At 46.3% G+C, this 24,106-nt stretch overlaps 1 protein-coding gene across 1 annotated transcript; it reads left to right on the plus strand.

The window, feature by feature from the left end:
* Nucleotides 1-12,600: 12,600 nt before the first annotated feature.
* LOC140389149 (zinc-binding protein A33-like) lies at nt 12,601-22,868 on the plus strand. Its single transcript, XM_072473307.1, has 6 exons — nt 12,601-13,207; nt 13,317-13,412; nt 13,506-13,739; nt 16,505-16,527; nt 16,612-16,727; nt 18,774-22,868. The coding sequence occupies exons 1-6, from the start codon at nt 12,800-12,802 to the stop codon at nt 19,337-19,339; spliced, it is 1,443 nt and encodes a 480-aa protein (XP_072329408.1). The 5' UTR covers nt 12,601-12,799; the 3' UTR covers nt 19,340-22,868.
* The last annotated feature ends 1,238 nt before the right edge of the window (nt 22,869-24,106 follow it).

Below are 24,106 nucleotides of genomic sequence, written 5' to 3' on the forward strand. Positions count from 1 at the left end.
CTTAGTTCCTCTGCTCGACTTATAAGCATGTCTCCATGAACGATTCATGGACCAAAAATGATCATGACAAAATCAAGCAGAAATAAGAACTCAGGAAATCAACAGGAAGGGTGTTTACAGTGCTGGTAGTTAAACTAACAACCAATTTAATGAAACCAGTTGAGCTCAGAACAAGACTCATTTATGCTCGCTGGAAACCATATACATTCCGACACAAGGTCTACTTTTGCCACACAAAAGTATGTTAAACCCTTGAACCTTTTATCAATTGCCGGGAAGTAAGGAGAGCCCCTAATTCTGCATTGCCTTTTCCATTGCAATGCCTCAGCCAATCAGAGTCGATTTTCCAAGCAATCTGCACAACTTTCTCCTGTGGTATAAAGTGTTGTGAGCTTTTAAAATTTGGTATTCTTGTGGTTGTCCTGATGCATGTAAGACATGTGTCTCTCTTCGGCAGTATTCAAGTTCTGCATTACCAAGCATCTGTAAATATCACATTCCTCTATGCAGTCGGTACTGTGCAGCTAATATACTTTAAAACTACTTCATTGTATATGCAATACTTCAGAACACTCTGGGATGTGAAATGTGTTGTATATGAAAACAATCAGTTAAATCTGCTGGTCTTTCTTTCTTCCTTCACCTTCAAATTAGTCATATTCTCAGTTTAAAATGTTTAATCGGAAACAAAGAATATCATTGTAACTAATAACTTGAAATGTTTTAGAAACTGTAACTGCTGTCTTCTTGCAACGTATACACATGAATAAAAGTAACTATTCCATCTGAATGTGATGTCTGTGCATACATTAAAATGTTGATTTAGAATTTCCTGAAATACACACACCAGGAAAGTTTCAGTTTGGATTGCTTCTTAGACACAATAGCTAAAGTAAAGCAATAGTGAAGGTACAGAGAGAGGTCCTAGAATACTGGATATCGGAATAGAGAATGAAGAGACGGAGAGACCAATGAAAGGTACCCTATATGAATACAATAAGTTCAATCTGTTGATCTTTATTTATTTCTTCATCTTCGCATCAATGTAATTTTTTTGTTAATTGAAACATTCAGAGCATGATTCTCTACTTTTAAATGTTTAATAGGAAACAAAGTTTTCCGATATCTGACATGTTTACATTGGGCGAATCCAAGCTGACCATATCTGTATCTTGTTTTATAAAACCTGCTGCTCGTGACAAGGATTTTCCTACGTTGACAAAGGCACATTTAGCTCATTGAGATATTAGATATTCGTTAATCTGCATGTAGGGAATGTTAAATGCCTTGAAGAGTACATGACGATTAGTGAGCGGTGCAAACAGATGGCAGCTGTAATATCAAAGAAAAGTGTGAAGTGAGGCACTTGTCAGGCAGAATGAAGAGAGCTAATACAAAGTAGCTAGTGCAATATTAAAGGGGCAGCAGGAACATAGGAATCTCAGGGTGCACTCTCTCTCATTCTCATTCATTCATTCATAGGTGGCTGGATAGCTGAGGTGGCTAAGAAATGAACATGGAATTCTGAATGTTATGAAATGTTTGGGATGAACGAAGAAGCGACTAATGCTGAAGATTGACCGGACAGTTGTTGGTCCTCAACTAATTTTTAGACACAGTTTATGAAGACAATTGCTACAATAATATCAGGGATGCAGGACATGTACTCTGTGGAGAAATTAGCGCAGGACGTCCCAAGCTGTGAGGCAGCAATAACTGCTGTGGGCCTTGATATCTGAAAGCTACCAGGCCGCTTTCAACCATTACGGGCTGGGTGAGACCCAGTGAGTGGCCTGCATTCTGCCTGATTGTTGCTGCTGGAAAAAAAACAGGCTTAGATAAATCAACACAAGCTCAGTGTCTTGATATAAAGATAAATGCAACAAGCTTGGAGTTTGCACTTCCTCCCCGTGTCTGTGTAGCTTTCCTCCTGGTGCTCCTGTTTCCTCCCACTGTCCAAAGATGTGCAGGTGAGGTGGATTGTCCGTGCTGAATTTCCCTTTAATGTCAAAAATGTTAGGTGGGGTTACAGGGTTATGGGAATAGAGTGAAGGTGTGGGCTTAAACAGGGTGCTCTTTCCAAGGACCGATGCAGACTCGATGGGCCGAATGGCCTCCTTCTGCACTGTAAATTCTATGATTCTAAGATTCTATGAAGCTTGTAATGGCCGATGTCATTGCAGCCATCAACGTTTTGCAAATAAATCTAAATTTGAGAAATATACATATGTATCTAAAAGTATATATTCTTGTTTAATTAAGGTTTGATGAGATGGAATTCTGTCAGGGCCGATAACCTTTGGGACACCCTCCCTCTAACACACCCTCAGCCCATATCCCCCTCTCCCCTGCCGTCCTCCTCTCCGTCCCGCATCTCCGCATCCCTCTCCTCTCATCCTCACTGTTCCTCCGTACTCCTCCTCCCCTTATTCCTTCCCCCTTCTTCCTCCTCCCTCCACCAGCTCACTCCTCTTCATCCCCTCATCCATTCCCTCACAATCTCAGTCTGGAACTCCCAACTACTCCTCAACACCTACTCCTCCTCATGCCCCACCAACCCCTCTTTCCCCCGTTCCTCCGCACCCGCTTCCTCCTCCCCTCCTGCTCCCATCCTCCTGCCTTCCCCGAACCCACCTCACAAACCCACATCACCTCATTCTGTGTGCGACTCTCCGGCCAATCCGCTTCCTCAGGACTCGGAAACCCACATCTCTCACTCTGCGTGACTGGCTACCGAATAATCTGCTTTCGATGTTAGAATTAGCATTTTCACAAAGCTTCTTGCAGTCTAAATGGAACCGCGGTCCCAAAGGTTATCGGCCCTGACTGAATTCCATCTCATCAAACCTTAATTAAACAAGAATATATACTTTTAGCATTTTCACAAAGCTTCTTGCAGCCTAAATGGAACCGCGGTGGCTTGAATAATGTCCATGATTTCCCAGGACTGATAGTGCAGCATTTCCAAGGTGCAGCCAAACCAGAATCAACCTCGGGTTCAGCACTGGTCACAGTGGCTGCTTATTCCAATCGCAATATTCCTACAACCGAGTCTGAGAGGTTGTACAATAATGTTATCGGCAGAGATACTTTTAGATACTTCAAAAAAACGTCTCTGTTCATAGAACATGAGGTACTTGAAACCACTTTGTGCCGAGCACATTTATCTGAATGTGGGATTTGATTGAACTGAAAAAATCTGTTTGGTAATTTTAACCATTTCTTAATTTATTAAAAGCAAATGTGTGGACGACTGTGTGCCAAAGAAAGCAGTACGTGCGTTCCCCAACCGGAAACCATGGCTCAATCGCGAGATTGACTCCCTACTGAAGGACATATCTGAGCAGTTCGCGGCAGACGACGCTGACCTATACGAGAAATCCAGGTACGATCTCCGCAAAGCCATCCGAGATGCCAAGAGAGAATATCAAACCAAGCTCGAGTCACAGACAGACTCGAGGCGGTTGTGGCAAGGACGAAACAACATAACGGGCTACAAAGTGAAGCTGACCAGTATCTCTGGCAGCAGCGCACCCCTCCCCGATGAACTCAATGCTTTCTATGCTCGGTTCGAGCAGATAACCAACAATCCGCTGTTGAGTGCCCCAGCAGCCCATAATTCACCCATATCCACCATCACAGCTTCCAAAGTCAGAGCGGCCTTCCTGAAAGTGAAACCTCGGACGGAATCCCTGGCCATGCACTCAGAGCTGGCACGGGCCAGCTGGCAGAGGTATTCACAGACATCTTTAACCTGTCCCTACTCCACTCCGAGGTCCCCACCTTTAAGAAGACCACCATCATACCGGTACCAAAGAAGAACCAGGCAACGTGCCTCAATGACTACCGTCCGGTGGCTCTGACTTCAGTTGTAATGAAGTGCTTCGAGAGGTTGATCATGAAGCGCATCACCTCCATACTCCCAGAACGCCTTGATCCAATGCAATTCGCATACCGTTGCAACCGGTCCACATCAGACGCCATTTCCCTGGCCCTACACTCATCCCTAGAGCATCTCTCTAGGGGGCAGCACGGTAGCATTGTGGATAGCACAATTGCTTCACAGCTCCAGGGTCCCAGGTTCGATTCCGGCTTGGGTCACTGTCTGTGCGGAGTCTGCACATCCTCCCCGTGTGTGCGTGGGTTTCCTCCGGGTGCTCCGGTTTCCTCCCACAGTCCAAAGATGTGCAGGTTAGGTGGATTGGCCATGATGAATTGCCCTTAGTGTCCAAAATTGCCCTTAGTGTTGGGTGGGGGTACTGGGTTATGGGGATAGGGTGAAGGTGTTGTCCTTGGGTAGCGTGCTCTTTCCAAGAGCCGGTGCAGACTCGATGGGCCGAATGGCCTCCTTCTGCACTGTAAATTCTATGATAATCTCGAAAACAAGGACTCCTACATTAGACTCCTATGTATTGACTACAGCTACGCCTTCAACACAATAATCCCAGCCAAGCTCATATCAAAGCTCCAAAACCTAGGACTTGGCTCTCCACTCTGCAACTGGATCCTCAATTTTCTGACCAACAGACCACAATCAGTAAGAATGAACAACAATACCTCCTCCACAATAGACCTCAATACCAGGGCCCCGCAAGGCTGCATACTTAGCTCCCTACTCTACTCCCTGTACACACACGACTGCGTGGCAAAACTTGGTTCCAACTCCATCTACAAGTTTGCTGATGATACGAACATAATGGGCTGGATCTCGAATAGTGATGAGTCAGAATACAGGCGGGCGATAGAGAACCTAGTGGAATGGTGTAGCGACAACAATTCCCTCAATGCCAGCAAAACTAAAGAGCTGGTCATTGACTTCAGGAAGCAAAGTACTGTACACACCACGGTCAGCATCAATGGGGCTGAGGTGGAGATGGTTAGTAGTTTCAAATTCCTCGGGGTGCACATCTCCAAAAATCTGTCCAGGTTCACCCACGTCGACGCTACCACCAAGAAAGCACAACAGCGCCTATACTTCCTCAGGAAACTAAAGAAATTTGGCATGTCCACATTAACCGTTACCAACTTTTACAGACGCGCCATAGAAAGCATCCTATCTGGCTGCATCACAGTCTGGTATGGCAACTGCTCAGCCCAGGACCGCAAGAAACTTCAGAGTCGTGAACACTGCCCAGTTCATCACACGAACCTTCCTCCCATCCATTGACTCCATCTACACCTCCCGCAGCCTGGGGAAAGCGGGCAGCATAATCAAAGATCCCTCCCACCCGGCTTACTCACTCTTCCAACTTCTTCCATCGGGAAGGAGATACAGAAGTCTGAGAACATGCACGAACAAACAAAAACAGCTTTCTCCCCACTGTCACCAGACTCCTAAATGGCCCTCTTATGGACTGACCTCATTAACCTCATTGAAGCCTGTATGCTTCATCCGATGCCAGTGCTTTTGTAGTTACATTGTATACCTTGTGTTGCCCTATTATGTATTTTCTTTTCTTCCCTTTTCTTCCCATGTACTTAATGATCTGTTGAGCTGCTCGCAGAAAAATACTTTTCACTGTACCTCGGTACACGTGACAATAAACAAATCCAATCCAATCTCTGGACCACAAGAATTAAAATGGACAATGCCAGTCACAGTATTCTGGCATCGAGATTTCTCGAAGATCTGTTGCCTGGTGTCTCATAAAATGAACGGAGTAAGAACTGAATTTTTTGTCACGGATATAACAACCTCGGCTTTGACGGTGCCAGTCGAGCGTTTAGAATGCTGAATGTGAAAGTTAACTCTGCTTCTGATTGGAGGAGAAATTGATCCTCCTGTTGACCGCTACTGGGGTCAAACCAGTGCAGTAAGGGATAGATTTCCAGACAAACATTTGACAACGAACCTAATTGGGTTTTCCCATCTTCAGATATCCCTTGAGTCCTGGTTAATGTCCATCACCCACAATGACCGAGTAATCTGTTTGAGTAATACTCGTTTTATTCCTTGATGGAATGTGGACGTGGCTGGCTCCGCCCGTATTAACGTCAACAACATCTACTCCAATTTAATCTTGTAGCTAAACTCCCTATTCTCTGGACCCATTATGTTGAATCTCCTCTGCACCCGCTCAACGACCCTAACATTCTTCCTAAAGTGTGGTGACCAGAACTATTTGTGGCTGAAATGTAATTTGATTAGACTGAATTCTCCGGTCCCGCCGCCGCGTGTTTCTCGGTCCTTCGCTGGCGGCGGGATTCTCCTCCTGCCGCTTGTCGATGGGATTTCCTATTGAAGCCACCCTACTCTGACGGGAATCCCTCCCTCCAAATGAGATCTGTGAATGAAAGTGACCCCGCAGGGACCTCATTAAACAAGGAAACTCCCCCAGGGACACCCTAGCTACAAGACCCCCCACAGAGATCCCATTTTTCCCCCAATTGGCAGTGGAGTACCGCAGGGATCTGTAATAGGAGCCCGACTTTTCACATAATACACGAATGATGCGGACGAGACAATGAAATGTATTGTCTCCAAATTTGCAGATAATACAAAGTTGGATGGGAGGGTGAGCTGTGAGGAAGATGAAGAGACTCTTCAGTGGAATTTGGACAGGCTGGGAGTGAGCATATGCATGGCAGAACAATTTACTAATGAAAAATGTGGCAATATCTGCTTCGGTAGGAAAAATAGAAAGGCACATTATTATTTGAATGGGGATAAATTGAGAGACATGGACCTTGATGTCCGCGTGCATCAGTCGCTGAAAGTAGGGGCACATGCACAGTAGGCAGTAAAGAAGGCAAGCAGTGTGTTGGCCTTCTTAGCAAGAGGATTTGAGTACAGGAATAATGATGTTGTACTGTAATTGTATAGGGAATTGGTGAGGTCACACCTGGAGTATTGTGCGCAGTTTTGATGTCCTTATTTGAGGAAGGATGTTCTTGCTATGGAGGGAGTGCAGCAAAGGTTTACCAGACTGATTCTGGGGATGTCGGGTCTGTCAAATCAGAAGAGACTAAGTCGGTTAGGAGTATATTCATTGGAGTTTAGAAGAGTGAGAGCGGTTCTCATAGAAACTTAAAATTCTAACAGGGGTAGTCAGGGTAGATTCAAAAAGAATGTTCCAGATGGTGGGGGTGTCCAGAACTAGGGGGCATAGTTTGAGGATAAGGGGTAAACCATTTAGGACTGAAGTGAGGAGAAATTTCTTCATCCAGAAAGTGGTGAATCTGTGGCATTCACTACCACAACAAAGTGGTTGAGGCCAAAACGTTGCATATTTCAAAAGGGAATTAGATATAGTTCTTGGGTCAAAAGGAATCAAGGGATATGGGGGAATGTGCAATCAGAGCACTGAACTATATGAGCAGCCATGATTGGAATGGATGGCGGAGAAGGATCGAAGGGCTAAATGGCCTCCTCCTATGTATGTTACTTTATTTTACTTTTTAAAATATTCCAATTAAGGGGTAATTTAGCGCTTCCAATCCACCTACTCTGCACATCTTTCGGTTATGGGGTGAGACCCATGCAGGCAGAGGGAGAATGTCTAGACTCCAGATGGACAGTGACCCAGGGCCGGGATCGAACCCAGATCCTCAGAGCCACAAGGCAGCAGTGCTAACCAATGCACCACCATGTCGCTCTTTCTCTGTATGTTCCTATGCATATTTCAAAATAAGAGGCCTCCTTCAGAGACCACTAGCTAAAGGGACCCCCGAAAAAGATACCCTAACTAAAGGGATCCCCACAGAGACCTCCTAATGAAACGAATCCCTCTCCCCTATAGAGATCCCCTAACTAAAGGAGCCCCAAGTTAACTATAGGAAACTCCCCCTCACCCCACAGCCCCAACACCCCCAGTTAAGTGCTGTGAATCACCAGCTCTGCATTTCAAAATTACTCAATCGTGAAGGGGAGTGTGGGTGAGGGTGATTGGAATGTACTTAACTCTCTTTGAAGTGGTTGATGTTTGTAAACATTGTGGTTACGTCACTTAGACTTACACCTGAATGAAGATGAATGAAGCAAGGCTAACACCTGTGTTTGTGGAAGCTGTCAGTGACAGCCCACTAAGAGAAATGAATGAAGAGTTTCCAGCTGAAGGACCTGAGAGGTTTAAACAGAGGTTGTTTTTTTTCTGAATGGACACGTGGTGTTTCCTCTTTCTGAGTCAGCAGGTTTCTGCCCCAGTGAGTGTGATAACAGTGATTTTTTTTCACTGCCCCTGTGTGGACTGCTCTCTGGCACTTTAGGAAAGAGGCTCCTGGGGCACGATGTAGTATACACCACACACATACTGCAGTCCATCAGGTGGAGGTAGGAAGCACCAAGCAGGGGGATGGGTGAAGGACGGCCTAAACCCAGGGACTAACTGCTGTCCAGACGGGTTTCAGGCTTCTGGAAAGGGCAGTCCCATTCGATGATGGAGATGGACAGCACAGTAGCACAGTGGTTAGCACTGATTCTTGACAGCGCCAGGGTCCCAGGTTCGATTCCCAGCTTGGGTCACTGTCTGTGCAAAGTCTACACGTTCTCCCCGTGTCCATGTGGACTTCCTCCGGGTGCTCCAGTTTTCTCGCACAAATCCTGAAAGATGTACTGTTCAGTGAATGGACATTCTGAATTCTCCCTCTGTGTACCCGAACAGGCGCCAGAATGTGGTGACTAGGGGCTTTTCACAGTAACTTCATTGCCGAGTTAATGTAAGCTTACTTGTGACAATAAAGATTATGAATGATGCAGTCAGAGGGCCAGGGACTGAATGAGGGGCTGTCAGCAACCATCCAGTGCCTGCAGGTGCAGTTGGAGGAGTGTAACCACCTTCGGAGCAGGAGGCGGTGCCAACCATGCATGACACCCTGGCCAAAACTGTACAGGTGGCAAGGGTCGAAGGTATCGGCCATGGGTCAGGATGTCAAAGGTCTGGGGCAGTCAGTGCAGGTGGTGGCCGTCACAGCAAAGGGCTTCCCTGTCACAGGCAGCCTTGTACCAGAACCACCAGGACATTGCAGCGATGCTCCAGAGCGTGGCCCAGTCACAGCACGTCATGGCTGAGGGCATCAGCAGCATTGTCTGGGCGCTGGCTGACCTGAGGCAAGCACAGGAGGAGGTGGCACAGTCACTGGCTGATATGTACAGACGCAGAGGGAAGTGGCACAGTCACTGGCTGATGTGGCACTGGCCCAGGTGGTGGTGGTACAGTCATTTGGTGATGTGTCACAGTCCCAGAGGGAGGTAGTCCACTCCCTCCAGGGCTCGCAGCACCAGGTGATGGGGAGGCTGGCACCCCTATCCCAAGGAGTAGCCCAGAGGCCTTCAGTTGCCTGAGAGAAGAGCTGAAGGGTCCCTTGCCAGTGACCCCCACAGGTGTGTTACTGCACCATCACAGAGCCTCGGACCCCCCCCCCCTCCTGCCCCTGGTGCATCTGATGGGCAGCGGACAGGACAAAATGGCACTATGCCACCTGGGATACCCAAGCAGCAGCTCGGCCCAAGCAGGTCCGGTTGCCCAGGGGCCGGCCGCCAAAGGTCACAGGGTGGAAATCACAGCAGATCGTCTCCACTCCTGATGTACCACCTGGGAAGCCACCTAGTCATAGCATTAGGACATGTAAGGCCACTTACGTTGGCATGGGTGCAGCATACTGTATGACATTAGGGACTAGGGGAATAAAAACCTGTGTATATATGATCACTGTTTCACAATAAACACCTGTTCACAATGTTTCAGCCTGCCTCGGTGCTCTGTCAGACGGTTGTGAGGAATGTGCTGGGTTGGGCAGTGCTGAGCTAGGCTGTGCTGGGCTGGGCTGGGCAGGGCTGGGCTGGGCTAGTCAGGGCTGAATTGGGCTGGGCTGAACTGGGCTGAGCTGGGCTGGCCTGGGCAGGGCTGTGCTGGGCTGGGCTGGGCTAGTCAGGGCTGGGCTGGGCTGGGCTGAACTGGACTGAGCTGGGCTGGCCTGGGCAGGGCTGGGCTGGGCTGGGCTGAGCTGAGCTGGGCTGGGCTGGGCTGAGCAGGGCTGGGCGGGGCAGGCCTGTGCAGGGCTGAACTGCGCTATGCTGGGCTGGGCTGGGCTGGGCTAGTCAGGGCTGGGCTGGGCTGGGCTGAACTGGACTGAGCTGGGCTGGCCTGGGCAGGGCTGGGTTGGGCTGGGCTGAGCTGAGCTGGGCTGGGCTGGGCTGAGCAGGGCTGGGCGGGGCAGGCCTGTGCAGGGCTGGACTGCGCTATGCTGGGCTGGGCTGGGCTAGTCAGGGCTGGGCTGGGCTGAACTGGGCTGAGCTGGGCTGGCCTGGGCAGTGCTGGGTTGGGCTGGGCTGGGCTAGGCTGAGCTGGGCTAGGCTTGCTGCAGAGGGGACACTGGGGTGGGGCAGAGATGAGCAGATGTTGTGATTGTCTTGTGCCAGTTCAACAACTGCTCACCGCTCTGGTGCACCATCTCCATCCTGCTCCATCCTATCCCCCCCCCCCCCCCCTCTCCCCCACAGTTCCCACCTCAATGTTGCTGGCCAGGCTCCCTAGTCGAAAAACCTTGAGGTGATTATTGTGTCCCGTGCGAGTCGGCACTGGTGTACACATTGTGCAACGTCCTGTACCTGCCTGGGCCCCATGCCTGCCCATCCTTGACCTCTTCCACATCTTCCTCATCAGACAAAACCTGGCATTCATCCTCATCATCTAGCACATCACCCACTCTGCAGAGCGATGTTGTTGAGAAAGCAACAGGCCATCATGATGTGGAAGACTCTCCTAGCGCGATACTAGAGGACCCCTTCAGAGCATTCCTAGCACCTGAGCAGCATCTTCAGCATGCCGAAGCACTGCTCAAACACACCTCTGGTTGTGGCATGGGCATCATTGTCGCAGGCCTCTGCATTGGTCTGTGGCCTGCAGATAGGCGTCATTAGCTACGACTACCTCGGATAACCCCTGTCACCCAGGAGCCCTCGAAGAAGTCAGGAGCTGTCAAGTGTGCCACGATGAAGGCGTCATGCATACTGCCCAGGTATTGGGTGCCAATGTGCATCTCATGGTCACACGCCATCTGCCCGTTCACAAGAGGAACCTTTTTTGGTTTGTGAAGACTGGCCCTCATGGGCCGGTGCTCTGAGGGTGTCAATCATCCTAGCGATCACCCTATTAATCCTATCTATGTGCCTCAACATGTTGTACAACTCGGTCATGCTCCCCTCCAGTGACCCCATACCTCCCTGCTCTATGGAAAACAATACCAGCCCAACCAACCTCTGTTCGTAGCAGAAACGCTCCAGCCCAGGCAACGTCCTGGTGCGCCTTCTATAGTCTAATCACATCCTTCTTATTGTGTGGCAACCAGAGCTACACAGTACTCCAGCTGTGGTCTAACAAGTGTTACGTGCAGCTCCATCGTTTTTATAAAATAAATTAAGAATACCATTTTTTTTCCAATTAAGGGGCAATTTAGCGAGGCCAATCCACCTAACCTGCACATCTTTGGGTTGTTGTTGTGAAACCCATGCGGACACGGGGAGAATGTGGAAACTCCACATGTACAGTGACATACAGCTCCATCATTAACTCCCTGCTATTACATGATATGCCTCGGCTAAGAAAGGCACGTATCCCATATACCTTCTAACCACCTATCTACCTGTCCTGTTGACTTCAGTGATCTATGGACATGCACACCAAGGTCCTTCTGGTCCTCCGTACTTCCTAGTGTCCTCCCATTCACTCTGTATTCCAATGCATTTTTACTCCGCCCAAAATGCAAGACCTCATAGTTTTCAGGAGTAAATTCCATTTGCCTGTTTATATCGCCCAGTAATCCAAGGATTTCCACCTCGCTATTGACCACACAACTAATTATCATGGCAGCTGCAAACTTACTGGTCAGACCCTGTACTTTCGCGCCCAGATCATTGATTTTTTAATAAATTTAGAGTACCCAATTATTTTTTTTTCCAATTGAGGGACACTTTAGCGAGGCCAAACCGCCAAATCTGCACATCTTTAGGTTGTGGGGGTGAGACCCACGCAGACACAGGGAGAATGTGCAAATTCCACACAGACAGTGACCCGGGCTTGGATCGAACCCAGGTCCTCAACGCCGCAGGTAGCAATGCTAACCACTGCGCCACCATGCGATGTCCAGATGGCTAATGTATAGTTCTAAGAGCAAGGGACACGGCACCGATCGCTGTGGTACGCCACTGGACACAGGTTTCCAATCACAAAAATAACCATGGACCATCACCCACTGCCACCTGTCACTCAGCCAATTCAGGATCCAATTTATCGAATTTCCCTGGATCCCATGGGGATCCTATATCAGTCTCCCATGCGGGACTGTGTCAAAAGCCGCACTGGAGTCTGTGCAGACGATATCAACTGCACATCTACACATCTCCTCACCGCCTGGAAAAATTCAATCGAATTTGTTGGAAATGACCTCAACCTGAGTGCAAAATTCACCGCCGGCATTAAATACTTCCGAACGCCCCCGGGTCGTGGAAAATCTATTTTTGGAGTCAGCAGTTTCACCTGCAGCAAAGTGCAGTGAAAATTCCAATCCCGCCTCAAGCCACTTCCTTCGTCACTGGACCGCCTTTCCCCACACCCACACCCACACCCTCCCGCACTGAAACACATCACCTTTCCCTCCTGAGCTGGATCCCTGTTCTGACCCTTTTTAAATTCGTTTTTACTGCTGGAACTTTTGTCTCTCAGTGTAAGTGTCATAAGGTCATGAAGATTAGTTTAGCGGAATTATTCCCAAGTATTGCAGTGAGTTGAATGGGGAAATTGCTGAACAGAAAAAACTCCGCAGCCCAGTATTGTCGAAACTGAAATCGGTTTGAATCAGGAACATGGCTTCCAGACAGCAGGTCCGGAGTTTGAGTGAGGAGACAATTTGTCCCATTTGTCTCGATTTCTTCACGGATCCGGTAATACTGAATTGTGGACACAACTTCTGCCGATCCTGCGTCTCCCAGTGTTGGGAAAAGAAGATAAACTCCTGTCCGGAATGTAGAGAGGAGTTTCCGGAAAGAAACTTCAGGATAAATCGGGCCTTGGGGAATCTGGCAGAGAAAGCCCGAAATTTAACCATCAATCGGAACGAGAAAGAAATTAAACTTCACTGTGAGGAACATCAGGAAGAACTGAAGCTGTTTTGTGAAACTGACAAGAAATTAATCTGTGTGATTTGTAGAGATTCGCGGGAACACAAAGAGCACCACTTCCTGCCGATTAAAGAAGCTGCTGAAAAATACAAGGTAAAAGGTTACCGATTTCATCACCTGTCATTCAATTTTGCTGCAGGAATGTTTTATCACATTTTCATGAAATGATATTTTCATTTTTGATTCTTCTGCCTGATCCCAGGATCGAGTGAAATTTTCCTCAGATTCTCTCACAGAGAAAAAATCCGGAGTTCTAGAAACGGAACAGAAACAGAAACTGAAGATTTCTGAAGTTAAGGCAAGGTCTCCCTGTGCTGATTTTCTGGGATCTCGGTTAGTTTTATTCCCTTTATCGCGGGACATTAATTATGTTTCACATTTCATTTGATAGGAACAGTCGAGCAGTCTGCAGACCCACATCACATCCGAGTTCAGTAAAATGCACCAGATTCTCACTGAGCAAGAGCAGCGTTTACTCAGAGATCTCAGGGAAGAAGAGGAGAGGATTCTAGAACCAATGGAGAAAAACCTTCGAAAGATTCAGGAGAATTTAAATTCTATTGAGGAGAAACTCTCCAAGTTGCAGAAACAGATGGAGCAAAAAGACGACCTGATATTTCTGAAGGTGAGGGAATATAGTGCGGGTCAAGTCAGCTAATCTTCACATTCTCATGAATATTCTTTCGTATCTTTCTGTGAAAAACATTTTTTTGAATAATGTATCTATTAATGTCATAGAGCCGATATTGGGACAGTGGTTAAAGAAGTATATTTGAAGGAGTATCGTTCAGAAATGAGGGTGCAGGACTGGGAAAGAGGGATGGCGATTTTCAAATTGAAGTCATGTTGGGACTGATGGGAATGTAGAACACAATGACCGAACACGGTAATGGAACTGGAATTGGGGCCGCAGAGTGTAGAATCCACTCAATTCTCTGGCGATGTGAGTGTGACCGATAGTGATGTTTATATTGAGTTTCAGTAAGATCTCCCCTCCAGGTGACCACCAACCTGAATTGCAATGGCATCTCCTTCACTGTCAGTGGTCGGAATTCTGAAGTGCGTCCGTCTTTGAAGCTCCCTCACCACCTTCTCAACGCAATGGTGGATGAACAATAAATCCTGGTCTTTTCAGTAACGCCCAAAACCCATGAAAAAAAATAACAGAAACGCTAATCAATGGCAGGGCAGGGAGCTGCGTCCTTACGTGGGCGGAGGTAGGAGATTTGGGGTAGTAATTTCAAAACAAGTGGACAGCAAAATAACGAAAAGTATGTTTGAGTATCATAGTGGCCATAGATGGCTAGGAATGTGGTGTGGCTGGTAAGCGGGTTCTATGAGGAGGACCAAACAAAGTGTTTAGTGTTCCCAATATTAATTGGAGTATTCTGCTGCTTATCAGTATTAGATATTGTGGTAAATCTGAGTTTAAACTGGTCCAGGGCGGATGTGGTGACGTAAGTTGATGTTATATATGGCACCTGACACGGTGTTTTGGCATTCTGTGGTTGAGAGGCAAGTCTTTGAAGGAACCATCCATTTATTGTCCCTCATCTTGCTCGTTCCCCATTTTCCTGCACGTTATTCCTTTTCCACTTTACACCCAGTTGGTTGCGCTTTCGATCACCAGAACCCATGTCAATAATAATTTTAAAGCATCCGCTCCACGGCTTGTTTAGCGCAGGGCTAAATCGCTGGCTTTGAAAGCAGACTAGCAGCACGGTTCAATTCCCGTACCAGCCTCCCCAACAGGCGCCGGAATGTGGCGATTAGGGGTAACCTCATTTCAAGCCTACTTGTGACAATAAACGATTTTCATTTCAGTAGTTTGCTAATTATCTTAAATCTTTCCCTCGGATTTGAGCCCTTCGCCCAGTGAAAACAGCTGTAACATTCATATCATCAAAACCCATCAACGTGGTGAATGCCATTGCCCTGCGCTTGCTCCACTCTGAATAAAACTCCATATCACTGATTCCATTCTGCGCAATGTCTGCACCTAATCCTGCACAGACATCCGCAAGTGTAGGTGCCACTCATCCAGTTGACACCTAATCAACGATTTATCCTGTTTTAGCGCAACTTCCTCATCTTTCGGATTTATGAACATATTTACAAAGTCAACGCTCTTGTTCACAGATTATGTGAAATTCACCCGAGTCAGTCTGTTCCTGAAACCCATTTTATATTGTAGCATTTAGTTTATTAACCCAACCCATTTTCTTCCAGAATTGCATCCTGTCACTATTCTCTGTTGATATTATCACTCTGTCTTTCTCCTCATGAACTATATAGTCTCTCACTTAATGTGATTAGTAACTGTTGTGTCACCAACACAATAGCGATCTCCCAGAATCTAAATCCAGGAAATCAATATCAATGAAAACTTTGCTCCTCCCTTGTGTCCATTCTTCTGATAGAATTCGTGTTATCGACAAACTGCTACAATTTAGGTGTAATGTCATAAGAACATAAAAAATAGGAGCAACAGGAGGCCATTCCGCCCTTCGAGCTGGTTCAGCCATTCAGCCCTTCGAGCCCACTCTGCCATTCAGCCCTTCGAGCAGGTTCTGCCATTCAGCCCTTCGAGCGGGTTCTGCCATTCAGCCCTTCGAGCGGGTTCTGCCATTCAGCCCTTCGAGCCCGCTCTGCCATTCAGCCCTTCGAACGGGTTCATCCATTCAGCCCTTCGAGCCCGTTCTGCCATTCAGCCCTTCGAGCGGGTTCTGCCATTCAGCCCTTCGAGCCCGCTCTGCCATTCAGCCCTTCGAACGGGCTCATCCATTCAACCCTTCGAGCCCGCTCTGCCATTCAGCCCTTCGAGCGGGTTCTGCCATTCAGCCCTTCGAGCCCACTCTGCCATTCAGCCCTTCGAGCCCGCTCTGCCATTCAGCCCTTCGAACGGGCTCATCCATTCAACCCTTCAAGCCCGCTCTGCCATTCAGCCCTTCGAGCGGGTTCTGCCATTCAGCCCTTCGAGCCCACTCTGCCATTCAGCCCTTCGAGCCCACTCTGCCATTCAGCCCTTCGAGCGGGTTCTGCCATTCAGCCCTTCGAGCCCGCTCTGCCATTCAGCCCTTCGAGCGGGTTCAGCCATTCAGCCCTTCAAACCCCCTCTGCTATTCAGCCCTTCGCGCGGGTTCAGCCCTTTGGGGCCGCTCCACCATTCAGCCCTTCGAGCCCACTCTGCCATTCCACTGCTGTTTGATCTCCTTTAACACCATTCCTGCATGACCCTCATTCCCTTGATGTCTTTAATATGTAAAAATAAATCTAGCAATCTCAGCCTTACACATCCTCCAGGACTGTCCTCCCCAACCCTTTGGGACAGTGAATTAGATTCAGTTAATCAGGCTTTCACAACTCACATTTGTGTTTGATTTATTTCAGGAGATAGATTGTCCGAAGAGACGGTAAGAAACGCCTTTTACTGAAATACTGCACAATTTGGTAACATCAATGACCAATATATAACAGCAATGATTGAATATTTCTAGGGTTAGTTCCGAAAGTCGTTTTCTGTCAGTAGCAGATGGGACTCTATCTGTCGGAAAATTCAACTGCCCCTTACAGTACACAGCATGGAGAGAATTGAAAAACGCCATAAAACCAGGTAAAAGGTTTCTTTTTACATGAATTTGCATTTTTGTTAATCCAGTTCAGAGGATCCTAGTGGGTTCCAGACCCAGAGTGAATGATCTCACTGCTGGTTAACCCCGGCGTGAATCCACATTCTCATGTTTTGCTTGTGGGTCTCTGGGTAAGTGACTGAAACTGTCGGCAGTCTGTGTCAAAACAGAGAAGGGACCCGGATAACCAGAGGATTCGAACTTCAAACTGAGATAAATCGTGGAGCAGGCTGCAATCTCCCCATCTGTAGTTCTGGGTATTATTTTTATCCACGTGCTCTCAGAGAAATATGCAGGTGTTACAGAGCTTGTGTCAAAATAAAAGTAATATTCGGTAACCGCTGTAGGAACCGAAAATATTTTAAGTCAATCTGGGAGGTGTTGGAATGAATTTATTAAGCATCCAAGCTCTGAACTAGCGCAGAGAAAATAAACACGGTCACAGGCTCTACAACAAGTAAGGGAGAGCTTCAAACATAGAAAATGGAGGGAGGGGGCCAGGTTAGATTTAATTAGATTATTATTTTGAATGAAGTCAGTGAGGCAATTTTTCACTCCATGAATTTGATCGAGTTCCAATGCATTCTCAGGTTTGCCTCTAGGCACAATATCATTGGTGAGTTTCCCACAGATTTAAAATGTGGGAAGATCCTTGGGGTTCCCTGGCGGGGAGGCAGCAAAATCTGGCAAATCTTCCGTCACCGCTACTGATCGGCATTTATCTAAAAGTGGAGAATAGGAAAAATGTGTGAAGAGGGCAGGAACGAGATGTATTTGGAAAACAGGAAATTCGCCCGTAACAGGCAGATGGAACAGAGAAAAAGAAAGATTCCTTTGCTAAGTGATATTGTAACCAAGGATAAAGGATGTGAAACATCTGGGAAAAGGAGGGGAAATGAGGAACAATTGATTCACACCGAGGGTTGTTGTGGGTTGGACTGCAATGTCTGAGAGAGTTGTAGAAGCAGATTTCAGAACAATGTTTGTCAGGCAGTTGGACAAACAGTAAAAGCTGCTCTGTTGGAAAGAATTGCTCGGCTCTTTCAAAGAGAAGCAGAGGTCTGGCCCCTTGTGATGTGAGATTCGCCCTTTCTACTCCAACAGGCAACTGAGCTGCCTCACCTGTCTGGCTTCTGGGTCTCCGCACCGCTGTATCGTTCCTGCCCAATTGTCACCACTTCCGGTCGTTAGCACTGCTGCCTCACAGTGCCAGGGACATGGGTTGCATTCCGACCTTGGGTGACTGTCTCTGTGGAGTTTGCACATTCTCCCCATGTCTATATGGATTTCCTCCAGGTGCTCAGGTTTCCTGCCACAGTTCAAAGATGTGCATCTAATGTGGATTGGTGATGCTAAATTGCTCTTTATTGCCCAAAAGGTTGGTTTGGGTTTATAGGGTTATGGGGATGGGGAGCAGCCGTGGGCTAGGACAGGGTGCTCTTTCAGAGGGTCAGTGCGGACTGGATCGGTCGAATGCACTATAGGTTTCCTCTGGGTACTCCGGTTCCCTCCCACAAGTCCCAAAGACATGCTTGTTAGGTGAATTGGACATTCTTAATTCTCCCTCTGCGTACCCAAACAGGCGCCGGAGTTTGGCGACTAGGGGATTTTCACAGTAACTTCATTGCAGCGTTAATGTAAGCTTACTTGTGACACTGATAAATATTATTATTCTATAATTCCGTCTCGCATGTCACAACGCGGTCTCTTCCATGGCAGTCCAGTCTCGAGATTCCTTCCCCCCCCCCCCCCCCCCCCACGTCTCTATGACTTTCCCCAGGCACCGCCCCCTACCGCCATTACACAGTATCGTCGCCCCGGCTCTCTATTGCTCCTCGATTAATAACCGACAGGCACTGGTTCTGCTGCATCTCTCCGTCAGGCCAGTAAAGGATGCACATCAACCCCAAGGGCGTAAACACTCGAGTGACAGCAAATTTCATGAACACAACCGCCAGCACTTCAAATGGAAAGTGTTTGAGTATATAACATCAATTATTAAAATCACTGTCTGTTATCTTTTCCCTCAGTTCCAGCCCCTCTGACTCTGGATCTGAACACAGCGAATCCCTGGCTCCTCCTGTCTGAGGACCGGACCTGTGTGAGCCTCAGAGATAAACTACAGAAGTTCGCTGACACCCCGGAGAGATTTGATCGTTGGCTTTGTGTGTTGGGATCGGCGGGATTCACATCAGGGAGACATTACTGGGAGGTGGGGGTGGGGAACAAGACTTGGTGGGGCCTGGGAGTGGCCCGAGGTTCAGCCAACAGGAATGGAAACGTTGAATTGACACCTGAGACCGGATATTGTTTTTTGTGGCTGGAACCCGAAAAAGGCTACGTCGCCTGTACATCTCCCTTTGTCACCCCCCTCACCCTGGGTGTGAATCCCGGGAAGATCGGGGTTTTCCTGGACTATGAGGGGGGACAGGTGTCATTTTACAATGCGGACAACATGTCCCATCTCCACACTTTCACCCTCACTTTCACTGAGATAATCTTTCCCATCTTCAATCCGGGAGAGAATAATCGTGGTCAGAATTCGGCACCTCTGACAATCTGCGGGATGACAGGTCACAGCAGATCCAACCCATAATTTCACACCGTCTCCGGCCTCCTGCCAGCTGCAGGCTGTTGCCTGTTGGTCTCGATCACAGGTTATGTGGGTGGGTCAAATGCTACCCAAATTTAGAGTGCATAGAAATCTGACACAATTTGGTTGAATCAGTCGGGCAAAAAACAGATGGTGCCAGCCATTCTTCTACAAAGAAAGTAATCATCAGTACATCGGGAATCAATAAAGAAATCTACCAACAAAACCATGATTTATCGTTGGGAAGTTAAAGAGAGATGAACAAGGATGAGATGGAACAACAGTGGGAAGGACAGGACGAAGAGACTTTTCCAGACCCGATATGTTGAATAGTGCAAAAGGAATTTTAAAAAACAAATAACGGAACCAGGCAGAAGTGAGAAAGAAAGGGAGCAATTTGACCACTGGAAACACAAGCAATGGAAATGAACAGAACGTGTGAGTGTCTGGAATAGTCCAGATAATCAGAAAGGTCATCAACCGAGGAGGGAGCTTCACTGTTCCCGGTATGTGACTGGATTCCCACATCCCTGGTGGAATTCTGCATCTCTGCCTAAATTGTTTTTCTCCTAATTGGCAACAATACCAATCAATGGCCTATCCAATCAGTGGTTTCGGAAAATTTATGATAATTTCATTGTTTTGTGTTCTCGAACTCCATCGATAAAGCAGACGACATTGGATATTCAGCATCAGAACAACTTGTCTTCACATCGCCAATTATTTGTTAATTTCAGCCACCAGTCCCTTCTTCCACCTCCCCTTTCCAACTACAATTTATTTGTCTTCCTTCTCCACATTGTCTTCCAAACTTCATTTCACCTGAAGTTAAATGGAATCTGCTACTTCTCTGACCATTCAACCTCTCTGTCCATGCCCTGCTGATGATCATCGCTGTACTTTTTTATCCTCCCATTGTTTTGTCATCTGAAAACGTTATAATTGTGCCTTTTATGACCAAATCAGGAGCAGTAAAGATGCACATTTTAAAATATTTAATTGATTAGCGGAACAGGCTCGAGGGGCTGAATGGTCTGCTCTTGTTCCCGTTTCAGCTTAGACAGTGTTAATCAGCAGTTAGTGCGAAAAACAAGACGGACACAAACCCAAACAATGTGCACCAAATGGCAAGTTATCCAATATGTGAAGAAACGGATCCTTTCCCCATTGGAAACTCTGGGATGCTGAGGCGCAACTCGGCAGCTCCTGTGTCACTCTGCTTCAGGTAGTAAGGGCTGTAAGTTTTTGACATGATGGAAAATAGAAATCCGTCTCAACGTTTTTTTCTTCAAGCATTTGTGTCTAAATGTGCGATTGTGAGAACTTAACTCTGTCTCGATATATGAACGAGATATCTGGAAAGGGGATACTTATTTAGCCCAACTACAAGCAATGTCTATAGCACGGATAGAAAGCATGAAAAGATGAAGATTCAGTTTCATTAAACATTGAAACTGTGTCCGCGTAAGGCCTGACCGAGGTAGCAGTGTGGTTAATTTCAGCCCCTCTCCCACCGCCACCCCCATTAACCTTGGAGTTTTTCAGGGTCAGGGGTAACCCCGCCGTGTGAAGAGCCTGGAGTGTCACTCTGGAGCTTGTGATGGCCTCTGCTGTCAAAGAATGATAGCAGAGATTGTTAGAATCTGGGAACCAAGTTGTTTATATCTGGTAATTTTAACGAAATCAGTTACGGTAATAAAGCGGACGACATGTACTGGAACAATGCAACACCAAGCAAAGAGTGCAGGAGGTTTTAAATCAACGTTTAAACTAAATGCAGAGAAACAACCAGTGACTTAGTTACAGCCCTGAAACATTCAGGATGAACTGAGAAATTACTAGAGACACGACGGACACAGGTACACATAATTAGTGGAAAACTGCATGAGTTGCAAATGAGATCTGACGTTGACACAGTGTTTAGACGTGCGCGCTCTGAGAGACGAAAGAGCAAAAAGCTGTTTAACTTTCTTTAGTTTTCCATTTGATGATCACGTATTATGTCAAAAAATGTAATCAATTTATTTTCTATAAGCAAGCAAGTGTGGTCATTATTTTATCTACAGTTATGCATCGTTAATGAGGCATTTTATATCATGCTTTAAATTTGAATTGATTTGAACTATAGATATTCCTTTGGTTTATGTCCGTGAGGAACAAGTAAAGATGAGGCAATTTCGGAGTTCACAACTGATCACAGGGATCAATATTGCTAAGTTGAATGAAAGTATGAATATATCGAGTTTATGCAGTTTGAATTTAAAGTCGGGTACATAAAAGTAGAAAAGACTCTTAACTTTGCATATTGTACTAAATATTCAGATATAAATAGGCTGATTTTTATTGGTACAATTGTGCAACAACAAAACAGAAACAGTTTGCCTTAAAATAGCATTTATGCTTTGTTTTGTGGTTGTTATGATGAGATTTTTGAAATTTGCGATAAATGTAGATGTAGTTTTGTTTGCGGCAACATATTTCCTCCGATGTTTTACTGTCGGCACTGAAGAGCAATGACGTAACTGACTGTGTTTTTGTAAGCACGTGCTGCTTTCTTTACTTCATCTGTTATGTGGCACAGTGGTTAGCACTGCTGCCTCACAGTGCCAGAGACCGGGTTCGGTTCCGGCCTTGGTTGACTGTGTGGAGTTTCCACGTTCTCCCCGTGTCTACTTGGGGTTTCATATGGGTGCTCCGTTTTCTTCCCACAGTCCAAATATGTGTAGGTTAGGTGGATTGCCCATGCTAAAATTTGCCCTCAGTGTTCAAGGAAGTACAGGTTAGGTGGGGTGGCCATGAGCAAAGCGTGGGTTATGGGGATAGGGCGGGAGTGGGCCGAAGTCGAGTGCTCTTTCGGAGGGTTGGTGCCGATTCGATTGGCCGAATAGCCTCCTTCTGTACTTTGAGATTATATGAATTCTGTTAAGTAAATTAAATATTGGTCCGATTTAAATTGGAATTATGGAGATTGTTGGTGAGAAAATTCTGTATCTCACATTATATTAAATTCTGTTCTCACATTATATGGCTGTGGGACATGTTGGTGGGAAAACCTGCTGTTTGCATTATAGCTAATTGTTGCAAATTGTAGCTAACTTCGTAGCCCGATGTGCTTTCTGTGTTTGATCCTAAAGACTGTGTGCAAAACAAATGACTCATCGCCAGGTGCTGACTCAAAGACAATCAACTATTCACAAACTTTGCCCAAGGTCGAAATGCCTTAAGATAACTCTGTTCTGCCCAGCTAGCTACGAGCTGGGAACTTAACAACAACAGGAAGAGGCAATAGATTACAACCTAATAACCATTTATGGCATGGACTGAGATAATGGAGGAGAATTAGGTCTAATTAGTTGCACGCAATGATTGTGATGCGAATAAAGGTGATTGACTGTATGTAAATGAGATTACGAACTGAATTCGCGTCTGCATTCTGTACATTAACCCATGCGAGCCTTAGCTCAAGTGGGATAAGGCGCTGTCAGGGGCTGCGGAGCCCCCAGATCTTGACTCCCAGAATTCTGACATAATAAACTGCTTTTTCTTACATATACTCAGGCCTACGTGTGAATATTTTCATCCCTAACAAAGATTGTTTTATTATTTTAACCTGTTTCAGACTGGTCTCTAATTTTGCCTGTAATTTTAAAAATGTTTTTTTAAAAACCCTGCTACTAAAAGTCTAATGATGACAATGAAACCATTGCAATGTGTCCTGAAACCCATCTGGTTCACCAATGACCCGGACGGAAGGATTCCTGAACCCCCCCCCCCCCACCCCACCCCCCGCCCCCCCCCCCCCCAACCGCCCTTTTAGCTGGTCTGACCGACACATGACTCCAAATTCACAGCACTATGGATGACCCTTAAAAATCCTCTAAAGTTGTTCAGCATTCCACTGAGTTCAAGGGCTTTTAGGGATGAGCAATAAATGCGGACCCAGCCAGCAATGCCAATCTCACATGAATTTATTTAAAATAGAGTAAAGTCAATTCACAATTTCAAGTATGAATTGTTGTCTCTCCTTTTTGGACCACAAAAACTGGCTGAAGGAGTAAACGCTGTACAAGTTGTGAAACGTACAACAACATAAATAAAAATTAAATGGTGTTGACCTCTCTGAAATTTGGATTATTTTAACTTACTGCATGATGTCACTCTGTTTGAGATTTGACAGTGTGGATTCTGAAAGGATAGTTTCCTTTATGAGAGAGACTAGACCTAGGGGATGTAGGTTAGGACTACCATGAGCAGTTCTGGACAACATACTAAAGGAAGGATATATTTGCCTTCGAGAGAGGGCAGGAGATTGACCATAATGATACCATGGGCTGTAAGGGTTAAATTATCTGGTGAGTTTATGGAAATTAAGGTTGTAGTCCTATAATTCAGGAGGTTGTGAATTCTCACCAATTATTTCAACACATTATGGGATCCCATTTAGGATAGATATGGAGCTATTTCCAATACTTTGAGAGTCAAAGATTAGAGACATCATCTAGAAATTAGAAGCAAGACTTTCAGGAATGAAATTGGGAAACATTTATTCAAGTGCAGTATAAAAGAAGCTTAGAACACTCTCTCCAAAAATGATGCAACATCAATTGAAAATGCGAGATCACAGAGATATTTTTGTTACCTACAAGTGCTTAGCGTATGGATTAAAATGGGTTTATAAAATTAGGCAGCCCTGATCTCATTAAATGGCACAAGATACTCCAGAGATTAAATTAACATTTCCTATTCTCATGTTAGATTCAATGTAAACAT

The sequence above is a fragment of the Scyliorhinus torazame genome, chromosome 14, assembly GCF_047496885.1.
Source record: "Scyliorhinus torazame isolate Kashiwa2021f chromosome 14, sScyTor2.1, whole genome shotgun sequence".
Classification (NCBI taxonomy): Eukaryota; Metazoa; Chordata; class Chondrichthyes; order Carcharhiniformes; family Scyliorhinidae; genus Scyliorhinus; species Scyliorhinus torazame.

What these genes read in the sequence shown, in the direction of transcription:
- LOC140389149 (XM_072473307.1), top strand. Translation starts at nt 12,800, where the DNA reads ATGGCTTCCAGACAGCAGGTCCGGAGTTTGAGTGAGGAGACAATTTGT. An exon ending in ACGACCTGATATTTCTGAAG is followed by an intron (nt 13,740 to 16,504) that starts GTGAGGGAATAT and finishes GATTTATTTCAG; the next exon opens with GAGATAGATTGTCCGAAGAG. An exon ending in ATAGATTGTCCGAAGAGACG is followed by an intron (nt 16,528 to 16,611) that starts GTAAGAAACGCC and finishes GAATATTTCTAG; the next exon opens with GGTTAGTTCCGAAAGTCGTT.